We start from the raw sequence: 20154 nt of genomic DNA on the forward strand, positions 1-20154 counted from the left end.
AAAGTCAACTTATTGCCCCCCCAACAATCTGGGTCCTCATTTAACCTACCTTATAAAGGATGGAAGGCTGAGTCAACCTTGGGCCGGGCTCGAACCTGCAGTAATTGCAGGCTTTGTGTTCTTAATAACAGGCCTTACCAGCCTGAGCTAAACCGGCCCCTCTTCTACTTGCATTTTTACGTGCTTTCAAAACTGCTAGGTTGGCAGAAGCTGGGACAAGTAACGGGAGCTCACCCTGTTACACGGCAGCACTAGGGATTCGAATCGCTAAGCTGCCAACCTTTCAATCGACAAGCTCAATGTCCTAGCCCCTGAGCCACCATTAACCACCATCAAGATGCCAGTGCATTGTTGGGGATTTTGGCCATCTTTCAACCTTTCAAAGGGTCAGAAGGGTGGGTGTGGATCTCACCTCAGCAATAGGATATTCTGAAGTAAAGGTGCCACAGCAGAAAAGACTCTTCTCCTGTACCCTGTCAGCCAAAATTCCTTGATCAATGGGATCCACAGCATGCCTCTTCCGCCAGCATGTATGAAAAGTTAAACCCATTGGAGTTAGATGGTTCCTCAGATAAGTTGGTCTCAAATTCTTTGCAAATTTCAGCCAGGGCTCACTGAGACATCTCATCAGCTGGCGCTTATTATCACTGTGTGCCTCTCATTCAACTGCTGCAAAACTATCTACACAAAAAGATTTATGACCATTGAATCTCTACACACTTATTCAAGTGTTGCAAAACTCTTGTCTACTCAGATTTATGACCATGAAACATGCTGTTCTACACAGTCATCATACTCGATTGAATTTCTTAAAAGGAGACTATTATGCAAATTGGATACTAGCATGTATTGGACTTCTGATGGAATTTCATTGAATTTACTAGAATTATTTTTTCTGCTAACTGCACTTCTTTTTACACATTCTGCTGAATAAGAATTAAGATGACCGGTAAATTTATAATTCACATTTAATCAATACATTTAGTCAGAGTTCACCATAACATAATAAAATATGTCATTAAATCAATAATGTCAGTAAATATGTCAATAAATTAATTTGTGCTGTAATTTGTGTTTTTATAGTTATAATTGCCTTCCAGAAGAAGGAAAAACCTTCCAAGCCATCAAAATCTCAAGGGACAGGGCAACATAGAACATCACTGTCTCTATACATTGTTCTCTGGCTTAAATGTCAAAGTGGGGAACTTCTCCAACATGTACATATAAAGAACACCAGGCAAACATAAAGATTTATTACAACTTTCTCTTCATGAGTTGGTGTTTATCATTCAGTTCAGGTCTCATCACAATGATAAAACACTTGGGAAGAAAGATGCACACCAATAAGCCAGCACTGGAGGAGATCATGGAGAAGATCTCCACAGCCAATGTATATTTTCCCCTTGTGCTTAGATAGGTTGGAATAAAACACAACCAAACACTGCAGAAGATCAACATGCTGAAGGTGATGAATTTGGCTTCATTGAAACTGTCAGGTAAATTCCTAGCTAGAAAAGCAGCAGAAAAGCTAAGCAGAGCAAGAAAACCCATAAAGCCCAAAACACAGTAGAACATGACTGAGTCTTCATTGCATTCCAGGATGACTTCTTCAGACATTGACTGCGTATCAGAATCTGGATATGGTGGGGACATTGTCAGCCACACAGCACAAACACATATTTGAATAAGGGAGCAGGATAGAAGAATGACACTGACCATCCTTCCCCCCACCCATTTCCTCAATCTGGAACCAGGTTTGGTGGCCATGAAGGCTAGAACCACAACAAAAGTTTTAGCTAATACACAAGAAACTGCCACAGAAAAGATGAGGCCAAAAGCTGGTTGTCGAAAGAGACACACAATCGTATTGGGTCTCCCAACAAATAAAAAGACACAAAGGAAAGAGAGGAGAAGAGAAAATAGAAGTGTATAAGTGAGATTCCGGTTGTTGGCTTTGACGATGGGAGTATCTTTATGTTTCATGAATACTGTGATTACCAAAGTTGTCATTAAAGAAAAGCAAAGAGAAAGAACAGTCAGACTGATCCCCAAGGGTTCTTGATAGGACAAAAAGGTGATCCGCTTTGGAATGCACATAGTTTTGCTGGGACTTGGATATTGATCTTCTGGACATGGAGAGCAGTCATCTGTATCTGAAAAAGAACACAGTGGAACTGATACCACTGATTACAGATTTATTTATTTATTTATTTATTTTATTTTATTTTATTTATATACTGCCCTTCTCCCGAAGGACTCAGGGCGGTTTACAGCCAAATAAAAAACAGATTCCACAAAAATTAAAAACATTTTAAAAAGCTAATTCGATTAGGCTGTGAAAACTAAAACTATAATAAAACCCATATTAAAAGCTACATTAAGCCAGCCCTGTGCGATAAAACAAAAAGGTCTTTAGCTCACGTCAAAAGGTCTGGAGGTCAGGGAGTTGACGTATCCCCGGAGGCAGCTCATTCCAGAGGTCAGGAGCCCCCACAGAGAAGGCCCTCCCCCTGGGGGTCGCCAGTCGACATTGTTTGACTGACGGCACTCTGAGGAGACCCTCCCTATGGGAGCACACGGGTCGATGGGAGGCTACTGGTAGCAGCAGGCGGTCCCATAAATAACCCGGTCCTATGCCATGGAGTGCTTTAAAGGTGGTAACCAACACCTTGAATTGCACCCGGAAGACCACCAGAAGCCAGTGCAGCTTGCGCAGGAGAGATGTCACATGGGAGCCTCGAGTTACTCCCTCTATTATCCGCGCAGCCGCATTCTGGACCAGTTGGAGCCTCCGGGTGCTCTTCAAGAGGAGCCCCATGTAGAGAGCATTACAGTAGTCCAGGCGGGAAGTAACGAGGGCGTGAGTGACCGTGCATAGGGAAACCTAGTCTAGGAAGGGACGCAACTGGCGTATCAGACGAACCTGATAAAAAGCTCCCTTGGCGACAGCCGTCATATGCTCTTCTAAGGACAGCCATACATCCAGGAGGATGCCTAAATTACGAACCCTCTCCATGGAGGCCAATGACTTGCCCCCATCAGTCAGCGATGGAGTCAGTTGGCTGTACCGGGATGCCGGCATCCACAGCCACTCAGTCTTTGAAGGGTTGAGTCAAAGCCTGTTCTTCCCCATCCAGACCCGCACGGCCTCCAAACATCACTTCAATGGCCTCGTTGGGGTGGTTAGGAGTGGAAATGTACAGCTGAGTATCATCAGCGTACAGATGACATCGCACCCCAAAGCCACGGATGATCTCACCTAGCGGCTTCATGTAGATGTTGAACAGAAGAGGCGAGAGAACTGACCCCTGACCTCGGGGCTGATCTCTGCCCTCCTGCCAACCTCATCTGCAACCAGTCAGAAAGATAGGAGGAGAACCACTGAAAAACGGTGCCCTCCACTCCTAAACCCCCCAGCCGCCACAGCAAGATACCAGGGTCGATGGTATCAAAAGCCGCTGAGAGATCTAATAGGACCAGGACAGAGGAACAGCCCATGTCCCGATCCCTCCAGAGATCATCTACCAACGCGATCAATGCCGTCTCCGTGCTGTACCCAGGTCAGAAGCCGGACTGGGATGGGTCAAGATAGACAGTTTCATCCAGGTACTGAGGGAGCTGTCGCGCCACCACACTCTTGACAACCTTCACCACAAAACAAAGGTTGGAGATGGGACGATAGTTCGCTAACACAGCTGGATCCAGGGAGGGCTTCTTGAGGAGGGGCCTCACCACCTCCTCTTTCAAGGTGGTAGGGAAGACACCCTCCATCAAAGAAGCATTGACAAATCCCTGAAGCCAGCCTCGTGTAAGCTCCTGGGTGGCCAGTACAAACATGTGGTCGCATTCAGCCTCCCCAGTATCCTGTCCATTTCCTCGGGAGCCACAGTATCTAACTCTTCCCAGATAACATCCTCAAGACCTGCCTCCGTCATCCCGCCCGATAGTATTGTACCCCAATATTTTAGTCCCATTATAATTGGAAATTTTCTACCCTTCTCCTTTGATATTTTCCCCTCTGGACATAGACAGCAATCATAGCAACAAAACAACTTCTCTTCTTTCTTGGCCTTGCTGTGTCCTGTCTCACAAGGAGCATTACACAAAGATAGAGGTATTGCCTATCAATGAATGGAGAAGAATATATTAAGATACAGAGAGGAAAGGAAGTGCTTGGAGAGTTATTGCAGAATCAACAGATTAAAAATGAAATAATGGGATGACAAAGTTTTAGATGTAATTCCTTTAAAATAATAAATAATATCTACAATAATTGTATTTATGGCATTCGATAACCATTATCATTACTCTTCAAAGACAATTTCTGTTCTGGTTATTTAAAGTTGGTTTTCTCAACTTTTAAATAATGAAGTCAGCAAACTGATGAAATCTAGCAGCTTTTACTTCAAAACCTTAAAAACCATTGTCAATAATTAACTGAGGGCCAGTAAAAAATACAATATTCAACAGCAATTGCTAAAAAAGTAAATAAATCTTACTGATATGTTTCATTTTACAGGACATTTGTACCTGGGGTAGTCAGAGATGATGCTCTGAGACTTTCATCAATAACAATATTTAAATGAAGGCAGACAAATCTAGTTTCATACAACTAACCTGATTAAAGCCTACTGGCCATGTGATGGAATCTACAGAAATATTGAAGAATTTGTCTGCTGGAGCTGTGGGATCTATCACTCCAACTTTGACCCTCGCAAATGACTGATTTGGAAATGTGATCCAGTTGATAATATCAAATCCACCAATGAATTCTCCATTTTTATCAAAGGAGATCTTTTCACCAACACTATTGTTGAATCTGACACTTCTCAAAAAAGAATGAACCTGAAATACAGAGACAATCAGAGAGTAACAAAACAAGGGAGGGAGAAATAATTCATATATTCAAAACATAAATATGTATGTTTCTTAAACAAAGACAATATAAACATTTTTTTATTTTAGTTGCAGGCCATCAAGCAAATAATATAACAATCATTCTAAAACAGAGGTAGAGGTAACATATCAAACTACAGAAATAAAATTAACATAAAATTTCAAAATAAACAACCAGCAAAAAAATAAATTAATCTTTGTAGTTTAATTACAAAAGCTATTGAAGCCAGATCACTTCTAATAAATATATAATAAATACTAGGATGCTTAAAACTACCATAGAATTGTGCTAATTTCACTGGCTAGCAAGATTATACCCAAAATCGTACAAAGTAGGCTTCAGCAATAGGTGAAGAGAGAACTATGAGAAGTACAAGTTATGTTTGGAAGAGGCAGAGGAACTGGAGATCAAATTGCCAACATTTGCTGGATTATGGAAAAATCAAGGGAGTTACAGAAAAACATCTACTTCTGCTTCATTGAGTATGCTAAAGCCTTTGGTTATGTCGATCAAAACAATCTGTGGCAAGTTCTTAAAGAGTTGGGAGTACCAGACCACCATAACTGTCACCTGAGAAAGTTAATGTCAGCTCTATCTGATTCAGCTTGGCACCTCACAGGCTTCCTGCCAGCAAAGGCTGGAAAGGGGGGAATTAAAGGGCAACAAAGCTGTGTGTGTATGTGATGGGAAATCGGGAAAGAGAATGATGGGTGATAAAGACTAGAGCAGACAGATCCTGTTTGTATCAGCATCCAAAGGCCAAGTAACTGAGAAATAGGCAGATTACCCCCAAACATCTCAGCATTCTCAAAATATCTTGGTGAGCTTCAGTTTTTTGGAAAAGGACTGGTCAGAGAGGTGTGGAAGAATGAGACGTGGTTGAACCTTTTTTGTATCTTGCAAGCACAGGAGAATTCAGAGCTGGGTTGACATTACTGCAACCAGCAACTTTAATAGACGAACTCTTTACTTTAACCAAATGGAGTTTAAGGGATCAGATTGGGACAGGTCTGATTTATTTTATTTGTTTGTCAAGAACATATTAGGTAATATATATAAGCATGAATTGAATACATAAAATAGATACAAATAGAGGACTCATTAGGACAGAGATGGTAGGCACACTGGTGCTCTTATGTATGCCCCTTACAGACTTCTTAGGAATGGGGTGAGGTCAACAGTAGACAGTCTAAGGTTAAAGTTTTGGGGGTTTGGGGAAGAAAGTCAGGTAGTGAATTCCAGGCATTGACCATTCTGTTGGGGCAGTTCACTTTAAGTTTATATCTATTGTGTGCTCGTGTATTATTGTGGTTGAAGCTGAAGTAGTCATTGATAGCTAGGCCATTGTAGCTGATAATTTTATGAGATACACTTAGGTCATACTGAAGGTGGGGTAGTTCTAAGTTTTCTAAGTTCAGAATTCCAATTCTGGTGGCATAACAATGTCGGCTGGCGGCCCCCAGGGGAAGGGCCTTCTCTGTGGGGGCTCCCACACTCTGGAGCAGCTTCCCCGGTTTCTCAAATACCTGACCTTCGGACATTCCGTCATGAACTGAAGACCCATCTTTTTATTTCTTATGGCTTAAATTTGGATTTTAATAAGGGGAATTTTATTAATTTTAAATGGGGTTTTAACTGATGGAAATTTTTTAACTTTGGGCTATTTTAAATAAGTTTTTTAAAGGGTATTTTAACTTGTATATTTGTATTGTTGGTTTTTATCTTGCCTGTACACCGCCCTGAGTCCTTCGGGAGAAGGGCGGTATAAAAATTAAATTAAATAAATAAATAAATAAATAAATAAATAAATAAATAAATAAATAAATAAGGTATTTTGTTGCAAGGAGACCAGTGGAGGACTCTTCTTGTGAAATATTTCTGGACATGTTCAATTGTATTAATATCCGATATGCAGTGCAGGTTCCAGACTGATGAGCTGTATTCAAGAAGTGGTCTAGCAAATGTTGTTGGGTTTTTTTTTGCTCTGGTCAGTAGTGTGATATTACTGGAGAAGCAGCTATGCAAGATTAGGTTTAAAACTCTTAATTCCTTTTTGGTGATGTTGTTACTGAGGGCTTTGGCATTAGATCATTAGATATGAGTACTCCAAGACAGGGCATTTGTTGGTTGATATTTGGAGTTGCCAATTGTTTGACCATTCCAATATAAAGTCAAGATCTTTTTGTCAGTGGTATTAAATATTTTTACATCATTGGCAAAGAGAACGCAGTTGTTTATAATATGATCGCAAAGGTCATTTATGTATAGTATGAAGAGTGTGGGTCCTAGAACACTGCCTTGGGGGACACTGCTATTAACAGGTGCAAGATTTGATAGGGCACTCCCTATTTTAACCACTTGTTGTCTGTTTGACAGAAACACAGCAATCCAATCATGTAGGGGGTCCAGAGATGCCATAGGATTTTAGTTTTAGAAGTAATTTGCTTTGCCCTGATTGACATTTGTAGTCCATATGTTTTTGCAGGCAAGGCCACAATTCAGTTAGATAGGAACATCCGCCCAGGACGAAACTACTAGTAAACAAGAAAAGATATCTGTTCCTCCAGAGAAATTGTCACGATGACCCTTTAGAAGATGAAATGACTTAAAGAAATGACTTAGTAGAATAAGGGGGCTAGGGGGGAGTTTCTTAGGCATGGCATGGATTGTATAAGAGTATAAAATGCGTAGCTTGCCAACCTTTCTAACCCTCTATCTTCTTCTTCTTCTCCTCCTATCCTTTCTTCTCCCTCCCTTCTATCCTACCTACCTACCTGCCTACCTACTTTCTTCCTTCTTTACTTCTCTTTCCTTACCCTTTCCCTTCGGGAGTGGTTACCGAGCAGTCCCGACTCTACACCATTCCAACTTGTTTAATTCTACCATTATTTCTGTACAATGGCAATCAATCAATTTATAATCTTCCCCTTCCCCATTATTTCCTCCCGAGACTTCCCAGAACAGAATACAGGGTATTGTAACTAACAAACATAATCTAAAATATAACATATAACATAACAATATAACATATTAGTGAGAAGTGGGAAAGAGGTGGGGAAGTAGGAAAGCGAGGAGAAGGATGGTGGGGAAAGTCGAAGAAGGATGAGAAGGGTAGAAAGGATTAAGGGAGGGAGTGGCGGTCGAGCAGCCCTGACTGAGCATAATTTGAGTACAGGATCGATCGTTGGATAAGTGATTGTATTGTACACTGGTCAAACTGTGGGAATTATTATGGAAAATAAAAAAATTTGCTCTGAAAAAAATGCGTAGCTTGAAAACTGCTTCTTGCGCTCTTTGAACTCAATCCATTTGGGAAGGGTCTAAGAGGCCGTGCTTGCAACCACTTTTTATTTTTCTTCATTTTATCTTCAATAAACCTTTGATTTTGTGAACCAGACTTGTTTATGAATTGTGAGGATTAAAATATTTGGGTCTCATATATCACACAGGCAACCAATTGTCAAGAAAACAGGGAAAAAAGGATAAGTACAAAACACTTGTGGAAAGGAAAGAAAGGGACAGGAAAGAAACTTTTAAGGCAGGGAGTAGAGAGTTATGAGCAAAGCATCTCCTAGAAAACAGTTTTAGATTTCCAACCAAAAAGAAGTACATATTACTTATGAAAGGGCCAAAAACTCTTGTAAATACTTTAATTTTAAAATTTTGGAATTCCCTTTTTTTTTTTAAAGAAAAAATCCTTTTCAATCTTTTGTTTCATTTTGTAAATTCTTTGTTCAAATTTTTATCTTTTTTCAACTGTTAAATATCATTTTAAATTCTTTTTTCAATTTTTAATCTTTTTTAATTTCTTTTTTCAATGAAACATTTGAAAAAAAACAGTATACTTATTTTAATTCTTTAGAAAGTTTTAAATTCTTAATGATCTAAGGGGAAATCAAAAATTAAAAAATAAAAACTAAACCCACAGAAACAGGGATAGACTCTTAAATTAGGAAAAATAGCGATGAATTTTTCAAGAGAGAGAACAAAAGGTCAAGAACTCTCGAAAACTATTGCAAACTGACACTTCATAACAGGGAAAATATTGAAAGTTTTATAAATTTTTATTTTTTTTTAGCAAACAAACAAAGAAACAAGTCATGGAAATAGACACTGACACTACAGTGACTAGCAAAATGTGCCATATGTTTCAGCTTATGCCCACATAACTCAGATAGTTTGGCACACTTTGGACTCTTTGGGCAACTCCCTGATGTTGTGAAAGATTGATGGCAAAAGGAGAAGAGGATAGCAAAGGATGAGATAGTTAAATAGTGTCATCAGCACAATGAACATTAATACGGGCAAATTGTAGAAGATAGTGGAGGCCTGGGGTGTTATGGTTTATGGGATTGCAAAGATTCAGAGAGGACTTAGCGACTGAATACAATATAACAATAACTGTTACAGCACAGCAACCCTTAATTACAGGTGTGCATTGTTTAATGACTGATTGTTCAGCAACCATCTGAAATTGTAACAGTGCACAACAAGCGATACTTATGACTTCCTTACTGTGCTGATATGATCACAATCCTGGAGGTCAGCAATTGGCTTTTATTTCTGACTGTCATGATATCCCACAGTTACTTGATTGTGCTTTGAAATCTATCTTGCTAGCTTTCCACAGTCAAAGTAAAAGGGGAAGCTAGAACGATATTGGAAGTTGTGATCACATGAAGTCCATGCTTTAAAAACTATGCAAACCTCATTCAATAATGGTAGCTGGGGTCTGCCAAAGTTATTGTTGCTAAACCGCATGTTCAAGTGGTGTCACAACTTATAATTGCATCACTGAGCAATGGAAATTCAGGTCCCAATGACCATCATTAAGTAAGGGCTGCCAGTAAAATTTACAATATAATCAAAGATAGTTTTACTTTTACAAAGTAAAATCTAAAATTAATGACCTGCTTCGAAAATATGACCTGCTCATAATATAAGCCCTCCAAAATAAGCCCTAGTTCAGAGAATCAGCACTGAACTGATTCAGTGCGGTGGGGGTAGCCAGCATAGGAGGTAGTAAGTGTGCACATAGGGCCAGACGGTTTCCAGAAGCAGGTGCAGCCTGTGTGGGGCTAGGGAGGAAGGGGTGTAATCCATTCCACTACCTGTATTTCCTTGCAGAGTGTGCGGCCAAACTGGAGGACGCTGTTGGACATGGGAACTGAGAAGACAGGGGCTGTGACATGGCACCACGCCCCACCCCACCAATTGCCAGTTGTGTGAGGTGGTGCAGTCAGAACAGCTCCACTGGCAGCAGGAGGGTGGTCCGAAGGTCATAGATCTGGGATGACTTACCCCATGCCAGGCAGGAGCAGCCAAGCAGGGCAGCCAAGAGCAGCACTACCAGGAGGGCAAAGAGCCCCCACGAGGCCAGCAGCAGCACAGGCCACTGCTTGGAGGCCAGCAGTTGAGAAGTGTCCTTGCAGCAACATAGCCAGCAAGCACTGGGACAGAGATGATGGGGCTGGTGGGCTTGCTATCTCCTGTACGTGAAAAAAATAAGGGACACCCGAAAATAAGCCTGCTAACAGACTTACCTGCCACCACACTTGATTGTGAAAATGTTTCCTTCTTTCTTTCATCATTGTTGTTTCTCTAGATTTGGATATATAGAGAAATTGCAAAGCATGTGCCACAGCATAGACTGCATTGTAAATATTGTAACTCTGGCCACTCATGCTTGTTTCAAACACAGATGTGGGAAGGGTCTCAAGCCTCTCCTTTCCAGTACATTTCTTCTCAGACATCTCCATTTTTGAGTTTGCAAAGAAACAATCAAACGCCTGTTCCCAAAAATCTTTTCGAAAATGATCATGCCGGTTGTTGTTTGGATTCAAGTTTTGAATAAATTCTTGGAAATCTTGGACCTCCTTTGTGTGAACTGCAAAGGATAAAGCCCCATGTAGGAAATGGATATCCCAAGATTTATGAAAAGAAATTGAAGTATAATCTGTTTGAGCAGTTATAAGCCAAATCTTATTCTGCTTTGGTATATTCTCCATTTCTGAAGACTGGAGGATAGTTCTCAGAACTGTTAAGGAGTGAATTTCACCATATAAGATTATCACATTGGCTGTGCTGTTCATGAGAACGTGGTATATATGTAGCACTTCATCTACGGTTTCAGCAAAATCACTGTAAAAAGCTCCATTTGGGAATTCTGCTATAAATTCAGTGCAGATGCCATGCTCAGTAAATGTGGGGAATATTTCCTGGAGAAATTTCTCTCCTTTCTCATCCTTTACTACAAGAATTCCAATCCAGATCCATCTAAGATAAAGTAACAACTGCAGGAGGCCCTTACGTTGGTGGGATTCATTCGGAAACATTTGTTGGAAGAAAACTGCTTGAGTTTCTTTATCCATGACTGGAGCAGAGCCATAGGTCAACTACAGAAAGATAAACATATGCAATTGCAAAGGTCTATGTGAGCCTCTGAAATCCTATACACTCATTTGAATATTTGGAAGCCCTTGTTTTTATAGAGTAAAACACTGTGCAACTAGATGTATATCAACCAAGAAAAACCTGATAAGAGAAGTATGTATTTAGTATTACATGTTTTAACAGCAGCGAGGATTATCTTCGCACAATATTGGAAAGATGAAGAGATCATTAAGAAGATATTAGACTGTGCAGAAGTGGATAGATGTTATACTGAAAATCAAACAGAAAGAGGACACAGAATATTATCAAAGTCAGAATTTACTTTACCAATGGTTGGGAAAGGGGGATGGAGAATAAGAATGGCATTTGTATTGTTAAGCAAATTAAATATCCAGGCAACACGATGTTTATTAAGCATGAAGTAATGTAATTAATAGAAAATTAATAAAATTGATTTTACAAAAAACAAGATGTCATTCTTACGGTATCCATAAATACCTTTTTATGGATATAGTCCCATTATGAATACTCCAAATTCAAAACTTAATTCAGTGTCTGAAATTAGTGTGTGTTCTTTTGTGCCAAATATCTCCACCATACTATCTCTACCATGTTCTCAAAAGATATGACCCACTATCCCTCATGTCAGTCCACAAAGATTCAGAAAGTCACAATTTTGGTCTTTTTGGTATCACTTGGTAAAAATGTTTAAAGATAAATCTTGGAAATGTCATCGGACACCTGGCTTGCATAATCATATGTGGTGGACATGCGTAGAAGCAAAAAAATATTGGACAAAAATACATACGTGGTGGGAAAAGATGATACAACATATTGACTTGAAACCTAAAATATTCTTCTTGGGGATTTTACCAGAAATTTATAGCAAAGAAAATGTATATTTTATTATCCATGTAATAACTGCAGCTAGAATTGTATTTGCAAAAAAGTGGAAAAGTGAGGAGATCCCTACAGAGGAGAATGTGATTAGAAAAATATTAGAATGTGCAGAAATGAATAGGTTATAGAAAATGCATTAATAGAGTTAAATAAATGTTTGTGGAGGTATAGCAAATGATAATACATATCTTCAGCACATCTTACCTGAGGAACTTTGTAGATTCCCAGTACAGTTGCCATGTGAAGAAAGATGTCAGGTGTGCCAATGACTGCAGCCAAGGTATTTGTGATCCCACACTTGTAGTTAGGGATGAATTTTCCCTGAGTGAAAGGTAGAATCATTGAGGCAAAGTAAGTCTGGCTTGGACTAAAATTGCTGTTAAAAATGTGGAAGCCCAGCGTGACATTGGGTAGAATCTGGGGGTTTTCATTGATCTCTTTTGCAGTAAACGCTAAAGCCAGGATATGCTGGTAGTTCTGAAAAACTGTTCTGTAAAACAGAATTAGAAACAGCACATTAAGAAAGGTCTACTTTACATTATGGCACTTATAATCCTTTTGAACAACACATTTTGTGGAATGTGTGAAATAATTCTTGTTTCTATATGTGAGAATGGTTCACTATCAAACTGCAGCTTTTAAGAATGGCTTATATGGAATATGAAAGTGCTACATTTTGGTACCTGAAATGAAGAAGTAGAAAACATACTGTATCATGGCTTTTTCTTCATTAATGGTAGTAACAGCTTCATATTACTATGGAATTAATTCGTACGGAATTAAACCATACATACCTGTATATTAATAGATATTGAGATGTGATTTGTTAAAAATGGAGATTTGATCTCCATTTAAACTTTATCTGGAAACTGAAGTAAAATATAACATCAGATAAAATAAACCTAGGATCCTATTTTAGATGTTTATATTATGGGTTTTTGCCATTAGAGGAAAATATTTCAAGCATCATATGATTTTCCAGCAAAGTTCAGAGCTTGACAATAAATTAATGATATACTTACATAAGCCCATCATGAAATGCCTGGGAAGGATGTTGAGTAAACTCAATGGGGTCAGAAAATATCACAAATGCAGAAATAATGCCAGCAATGTTAACATCTCCAAACTGATGATAGGTGTGCCGAATAGGAAGAGGCTCCCGAAAGTCACATTGAAGGTTAGGATTCTTGCACATCACTTCAAGCAATACTGTTAACAGTAACGCCACAAATACTAACATCTTCCATGAGTGTCTTCTTTCTATGTAGAAATGCCTCTTTCTTCTAGAAGATCTTTGAAATAGACTAGAGAGATCTGCCTCCTGGACTTGTTCTTCAGACAAAACTAGGGAGTGCAACACACTATCAAATCAACTCACAGAGCTTTGTGGCTCCCAGCCATGGGTTGGAATAGGAGGGAGACTATAATTACAATTATTCATTATCAGTTGCTCCAATTTTCGTGGAGTCCCATAGTATTTGGAAGAGACAAACCGGCTAATTTCATAATGATAGTCACATATGTCCCACTCACAATTTCAAAACATGTGAGGACTTGCAGAGGCACGAACGCATGAGCCACAAGACAAAAAATAAAATCATTAGATCCATAAAGCAAAATAGAGATGTAAATAAATGTAAGTGTAAAGGCATTACTGTAATTCTATTCTATTCTATTCTATTCTATTCTATTCTATTCTATTCTATTCTATTCTATTCTATTCTATTCTATCGTATCCTGTCCCGTCCCAACTCATCCCATCCCATCCCATTCATTCTTACACTACACGACACCACATTCACTACCCCATTGCATTCCACTCAATTCCAGCTGGTTTTATGCAATTATTTGAGAGTTTTCATGGAATGCCTTTTCACCAAGGGCTGATTGCTAATTCTGGCTGCACAAAACCATACCTTAAGAACAAATTCATACATAGCCAGAATTGAGAAGACAGCAAGAAATAACAAGTGTCACCTCTGCAAGGAAGCTGAAGAAATGGGGGACTGACTACAAACAACAGTGTAACAAAATAACAACAATGGTGCATTGGGAAGATGTGCAAGAAATACCATTTGCCTGCAAGCAAGAACTGAAATAGAGAAATAAAATAGAGAAAGTCATAGAAAAGGAAGAAGTTACATTGATCTGGGACTTTGGAATTCAAACATATAGGCACCTGCCACATGAAAACTTCAGATTAACAATTGTTAAGAAAGACAAAAAAAGTCTGGATAGCAAACATGGCAGTAGATGGAAACAACAGAACAGTAGAGAAAGAATTGAGAAGATAACAACGTACAAAGACTGCAAATACAAATAAAATGACTCTGGCCAAAAAAAAAAGAAAAAAGAAAAGAAAAGGTAGTACCAGTAGTAATAGGTACCTTGGGTGTAATCCCAAACCAATTGGAGCACCCTTTGGCACCTAAAGGGTTCTGACTCTTTGGCACCATTGGCACTGACAAATTTCTCATCAGCCAATTGCAAAAAGCAGCTTTACTTGGAGCAGCTTACATCTGTTGATCATCAATACCATGCAATATCTACATCAGTCTATGCCTGGTCTTTCGGAAGAATTTGATGTGTAAATAAAAATGCCAAATCCAATCTGAACAACCAGTGATTGTGCAACAAAACATAATAGTTCCCAGTGAGGCTGTTCCTCACTGCATAAACAGAGGGATAGAATCAAGATCATATGAAGTGTTAATTCCATTTTATAATTCCTTGGTAAGGTTACACTTGGAATACTGCATCCAATTTTGATCACCACAATGTCAAAAAATATGTTGAGACTCTATAAAGAGTGCAGAGAAAAGCAACAGAGATGATGAGGGGACTCGAGGCTAAAACTTATAAAGAATAGTTGCTAGAACTGGATATGTCTAGTCTTATGAAAACACTATGGGGTGACATGTATCAGTGTTCCAATATCTCGGCAGTTGCCACAAAGAAGAGGGAGTCAAACTATTCTCCAAAACTAATCAAGGAGAGAAACAACTTAGAACTAAGGACAAATTTCCTGAGAGTTAGAACAATTAATCTATGGAACAACTTGCTTCCAGAAGTTCTAAATGCTCCAACACTGGAAGTTTTGAAGAAGAGATTAGAGAACCATTTGTCTGAAGTTGTGTAGGGTTTCCTGCCTAAGGAGGGGATTGAATTAGAAGACCTCCAAGTCCCTTCCAACTTTGTTAACTTAAAATTAAATAAATTTACAAGAAATGTGTGTGTGAAAAGTTAAACCCATTGGAAATGAGGCAAAATAGAAAGACCCTTCCAAAATCCTTTTTTAAAATGGTAGAGGAAATGAATTTAAGGAATGTGTGGGGAGAAGGGAATCAAGAGAATAGACAATACACTTTTTACTCAAATAGGCATTTGTCCTGGTCTAGAATAGACGTGATATGGATGACAATAGAAATGAGTTTTAATATAGAAAAAATTGACATAGAAGCTAATACCTGGGTGGATCATAACCCCATGACATTGATATGGAAAGGCCAAAGGAAAAGATCCAGATGGACTTTAAATACTATGATCTTAAAAGATAAAGAGTTTGTACAAAAATCAGAGAAGGGATTGACCTCTTTCTTTAAGGAAAATAAAAAGGAAGATACCTCAATTCAAAATCGTTAGGATACAATGAAGGCATATGTAAGAGGCTTGATGATAGATTATGTAAGAAGAAGAAACCTTAAGAAAAAGCAAACCTTCAAAATATTAGAAAATGACAATAGGAAATGGGAGCAAGATTTACAAAGATTTCCAGAGAGAAAAGATACTAAAATGAGAATGGATTTAATTAAACATAAAATGGCTTTAATTGAAAAAGAAGAACTAGCACAAAAAAATCAAAGGAGCAATACAGAATTTTTTTGAAAATGCTAATAAGCCAAGTAGATGGCTAGCTTATGCAGTAAACTCAAAAAAGAGTAAGAAAATCATAGAATATCCCAACTAGTGGATAATAAAGGCCAGATCCAATACACGAATGAAGAGAAGCAAAAAATTGTTTAAAATTTCTATAGGCAATTATATAGAAAGGAGGAAATTGATGAGGAAAATGTGAAACATTATCTACATAAAGCAAATTTACCCCAGATTCCTAAAGACATGGAAATGATGTTGGAGGGGAACATAACAATGATGGAACTAATGCAAGCGCTTAAAAAACAGAAAAGTGAAAAAACACCAGGCCCAGACGGATTGCCAGCTGAATACTTTGTGACCTTTCAAGAACAGTTGGGCCTTCCACTATTAAAGGTCATGAATGAAGTGATGCAAAAGGCAAAAATACCTGAGACCTGGACAGAGGCCTATATTATGCTTATTCCAAAAGAGGATACCGATTTAAAACAAATTAAAAACTATAAACCAATATCTCTGTTAAACTCGGATTATAAAATGTTTGCTTTAATATTGGCAGAAAGACTTAAATGATACTTGAATGAGTTTATATACCCTGATCATATGGATTTCTGCCTAAAAGACATATTAAAAACAATATGCGAATAATATTGGACACTTTAGAATATTATGAGGCTCATCCCGAAAGGCAGATGGCGTTGATTTTTTTGGATGCACAAAAAGCCTTAGATAACGTTAATTGGCGTCTTATTCTTCTACAACTGGAACAAATGGGTTTTGGTGAAATGTTTATTAAAGCAATAGAAGTTATATACCACAAACAATCAACCAAGGTTATGATAAATGATGAATTGGCTGAATCGATTCAAATTAAAAAAGGCACGAGACAAGGTTGCCCTCTGTCACCACTGCTGGTTGTGCTGACATTGGAAGTATTAAATAGAAGTGTCAGAGAGGAAAGAGAGATAAAAAGGCATGAAAATTCAGAAGGAAGAATATACAGTAAACTCCAAGCTTTTGCTGATGATCTAGTTTTTATTATTGAGGATCCATTAGAATCTATAACTTGCTTGATAGATAAAATAGGAGAATTTGGGAAAGCTGCAGGCTTGAAAATTAATAAGGATAAAATGAAAATTAAGACAAAAAATATGTTAATGAGGCAAAAAACTGAACTTGCAGAATGCTCAGAGATGCAGGTTACAAACAAAGTTAAATATTTAGGGATATATTTGACTGCGAGGTGTAGCACATTAAAAGAGAATAATTATAGTAGATTCAAACAGCAGATTGTGACAGATCTGGCAAAATGGGAACATCTGCAATTGTCACTGCTTGGAAGAATATCAACGATTAAAATGAATATACTACCTAGAATTTTGTATTTGTTCCAGACAATTCCAATTAAATTGGGGAGGGGATACCTTGAGGAATTAAATAAAATGATGTTGAAATATATTTGGCAAGGCAAAAAAGCGAGGATAAAATTAAAATTATTACAAGATGTGAGAATGAGAGGGGGCTTTGGGCTACCTAATTGGGAATTGTACTATCAAGCAGCAAACTTGATGTGGATTAATGAATGGATAACTCTAAGAAATAATAGAATATTGACTTTGGAAGGACATGATTTGCTGCTGAAATGGCATGCCTTTTTATGGTATGGACAAGCCAAAACACAGGGATATTTTAGAAGACATTTAGCAAGAGAGGCATTGTTATCAAAATGAGAGAAGATAAAGAAAAGCCATTTTTAAAAAATTCCAATTTGGGTATCATCGATTGAGGCATTCTCATATTCAATAACATTTAGAAAGGAACAAATTGTTACGTATAATGAATTGTTGAATGAAAAGGGTGAGTTAAAAACTAAGCTAGAACTAGAAGTAGAAGGCATAAAAATGAATTTGTTTTCTTATTTGCAAATACACTCCAGATATGATAAAGATTCTAAAACAGAAGGCTTTTATAATAACATAATGAGTTTTGATAAGATTTTAACAGGTACTGATGATAACTTGATTAAGAAATTGTATGGATATTTATTAGAGGTTAAATTGGAGGAGAACAAGTAAAAGAGACAATGATTGCTTGGGGGAAGAAATTTGGTTATGGGATAGATCTAAAGGCATGTCAGAAATTATGGATGTATAACTATAAAATGGCAATGTCTACAGCATATAAAGAGAATTTGTATAAGATGTTTTACAGGTGGCATTTACCAATGACAAGAATTGCTAGAATGTTCAAGGATAAATACGAAAAATGTTGGAAGTGTCATCAAATACCTGGATCATATTACCATATGTGGTGGACATGCGTTGAAGCAAAAAGATATAGGACTAAAATACACACATGGTTGGAGAAAATGATCAAAATACATATAGACTTTAAGCCAGAAGTTTTCTTGTTGGGAATTATACCTGAAATATATACTAGAGATTTAAAATATTTGATTGTGAATATTATTACAGCAGCCAGGATTGTGTTTGCTAAAAATTGGAAAAATGAGAAATTACCTTTGCAAGATGAAATTATTAGAAAGATGATAGAATGTGCAGAGATGAGCAAATTGACATTTGAAATTAGAAAACAAGAAGACAAGCAATATTATAAAATATGGGATCTATTTTACCACTGGTTCGAAGGAAAGACATGTTAGAAAAGACTTTAAAAAAAAGAGGTCAAGATTAAGAGAAGTAATTTGAAATAAACTAATTTAGGAGAATGGAATGAATAATGTTATCAGAAAAAATACTACTGCTTAATTAAAAATTGATTGAGTAAGAGACTGTACAATGTAAGAAATATGTATGAAAGAGATGTTTATTTTGAAACTGCACAAGAAGATATGTAAACACCACACCAACACACTGTAATTGGTTTGACAAGACTTTTATGTTTATGTTTGTTTGTTGTTAAAAAATAAAAATATTTTTTTTTAAAAAAACCATTGGAGTGAGATGGTTCCTCAAATAACTTGGTCTCAAATTCTTTGCAAATTTCAGCCAGGGTTCACTGAGACATCTCATCAACTGGCACTTATTATTGATTTATTTATTTATTTTGTCACAACATCATACAAAAAGATTATATAGTAAATACACATATAAACATATATAGGAAGAAGAAAAGAAAAACAATAGGACAGGAACGGTACGCACGTTTGTGCGCTTATGCATGCCCCTTATGGTCCTCTTAGGAATGGGGTGAGGTCAATAGTAGAAAGTTTTTGGTTAAAGCTTTTAGGATTATGGGAAGAGACCACAGAGTCAGGTAAAGTATTCCAAGCACTGATGATTCTGTTGCAGAAGTCATATTTTCTGCAATCTAGATTAAAGCGGTTAATGGTTTAAATCTATTGGTTGCCCTTGTATTATTGCAATTAAAGCTGAAGTAGTCTTTGACAGGAAGGACATTACAATAGATGATTCTGTGAGTTAAGCTTAGGTCTTGTCGAAGGCGACGGAGTTCCAAGTTTTCTAAGCCTAGGATTTCAAGTCTGATGGGATAAGATATTTTGTTGTTTTCAGAGGAATGGAGAACTCTTCTTGTAAAATATTTCTGGACACGTTCAATTGTATTGATGTCAGAGATGTGGTGAGGGTTCCAAACAGGTGAGCTGTATTCTAGAATTGGTCTAGCAAATGTTTTATATGCTCTGGTTAGTAGTGTGGTGTTTTTGGAAAAGAAGCTACGCAAAATTAGGTTTACAACTCTTAGAGCTTTTTTTGCTATGTAGTTGCAGTGGGCTTTGGCACTTAGATCATTTGACATGAAAACTCCAAGGTCTTTAACGGGATGGGGGTCGTCTGTAAGGTAATGTCCATCTAGTATGTACTTAGTTTTAGGGTTCTTTTTTCCTATATGTAAGACTGAGCGTTTGCTGGTTGAAATTTGGAGCTGCCAATTTTTAGACCAAGCGGTTAGATGGTCAAGGTCGTTTTGAATGATAGAAGTGTTGTCTGTGGTGTTAAATAGTTTGACATCGTCAGCAAAGAGAACACAATTACTTGAGATATGGTCACAAAGATCATTAATGTATAGTATAAAGAGTGTTGGTCCAAGGACGCTGCCTTGAGGAACGCCAC

General features: G+C 37.7%; 1 protein-coding gene across 1 annotated transcript; it reads right to left on the reverse strand.

The window, feature by feature from the left end:
• Positions 1-1254: 1254 nt before the first annotated feature.
• LOC131197997 (vomeronasal type-2 receptor 26-like) lies at positions 1255-13385 on the reverse strand. Its single transcript, XM_058182506.1, has 7 exons — positions 13213-13385; positions 12395-12680; positions 10441-11292; positions 10199-10386; positions 4618-4825; positions 3995-4121; positions 1255-2153 (listed from the first exon to the last, which is right to left on the reverse strand). Exons 1-7 carry the CDS (start codon positions 13383-13385, stop codon positions 1255-1257), a joined length of 2733 nt encoding a protein of 910 aa, XP_058038489.1.
• Between the last annotated feature and the right edge of the window lie 6769 nt (positions 13386-20154).

The sequence above is a fragment of the Ahaetulla prasina genome, chromosome 4, assembly GCF_028640845.1.
Source record: "Ahaetulla prasina isolate Xishuangbanna chromosome 4, ASM2864084v1, whole genome shotgun sequence".
NCBI classification, from domain to species: Eukaryota; Metazoa; Chordata; class Lepidosauria; order Squamata; family Colubridae; genus Ahaetulla; species Ahaetulla prasina.

What these genes read in the sequence shown, in the direction of transcription:
- LOC131197997 (XM_058182506.1), bottom strand. Translation starts at nt 13,385, where the DNA reads ATGTGCAAGAATCCTAACCTTCAATGTGACTTTCGGGAGCCTCTTCCT. An exon ending in CTGCTCCTGCCTGGCATGGG is followed by an intron (nt 4,826 to 10,198) that starts GTAAGTCATCCC and finishes TTTTTTGAGAAG; the next exon opens with TGTCAGATTCAACAATAGTG. An exon ending in GGCCAGTAGGCTTTAATCAG is followed by an intron (nt 4,122 to 4,617) that starts GTTAGTTGTATG and finishes ATTCATTGATAG; the next exon opens with GCAATACCTCTATCTTTGTG.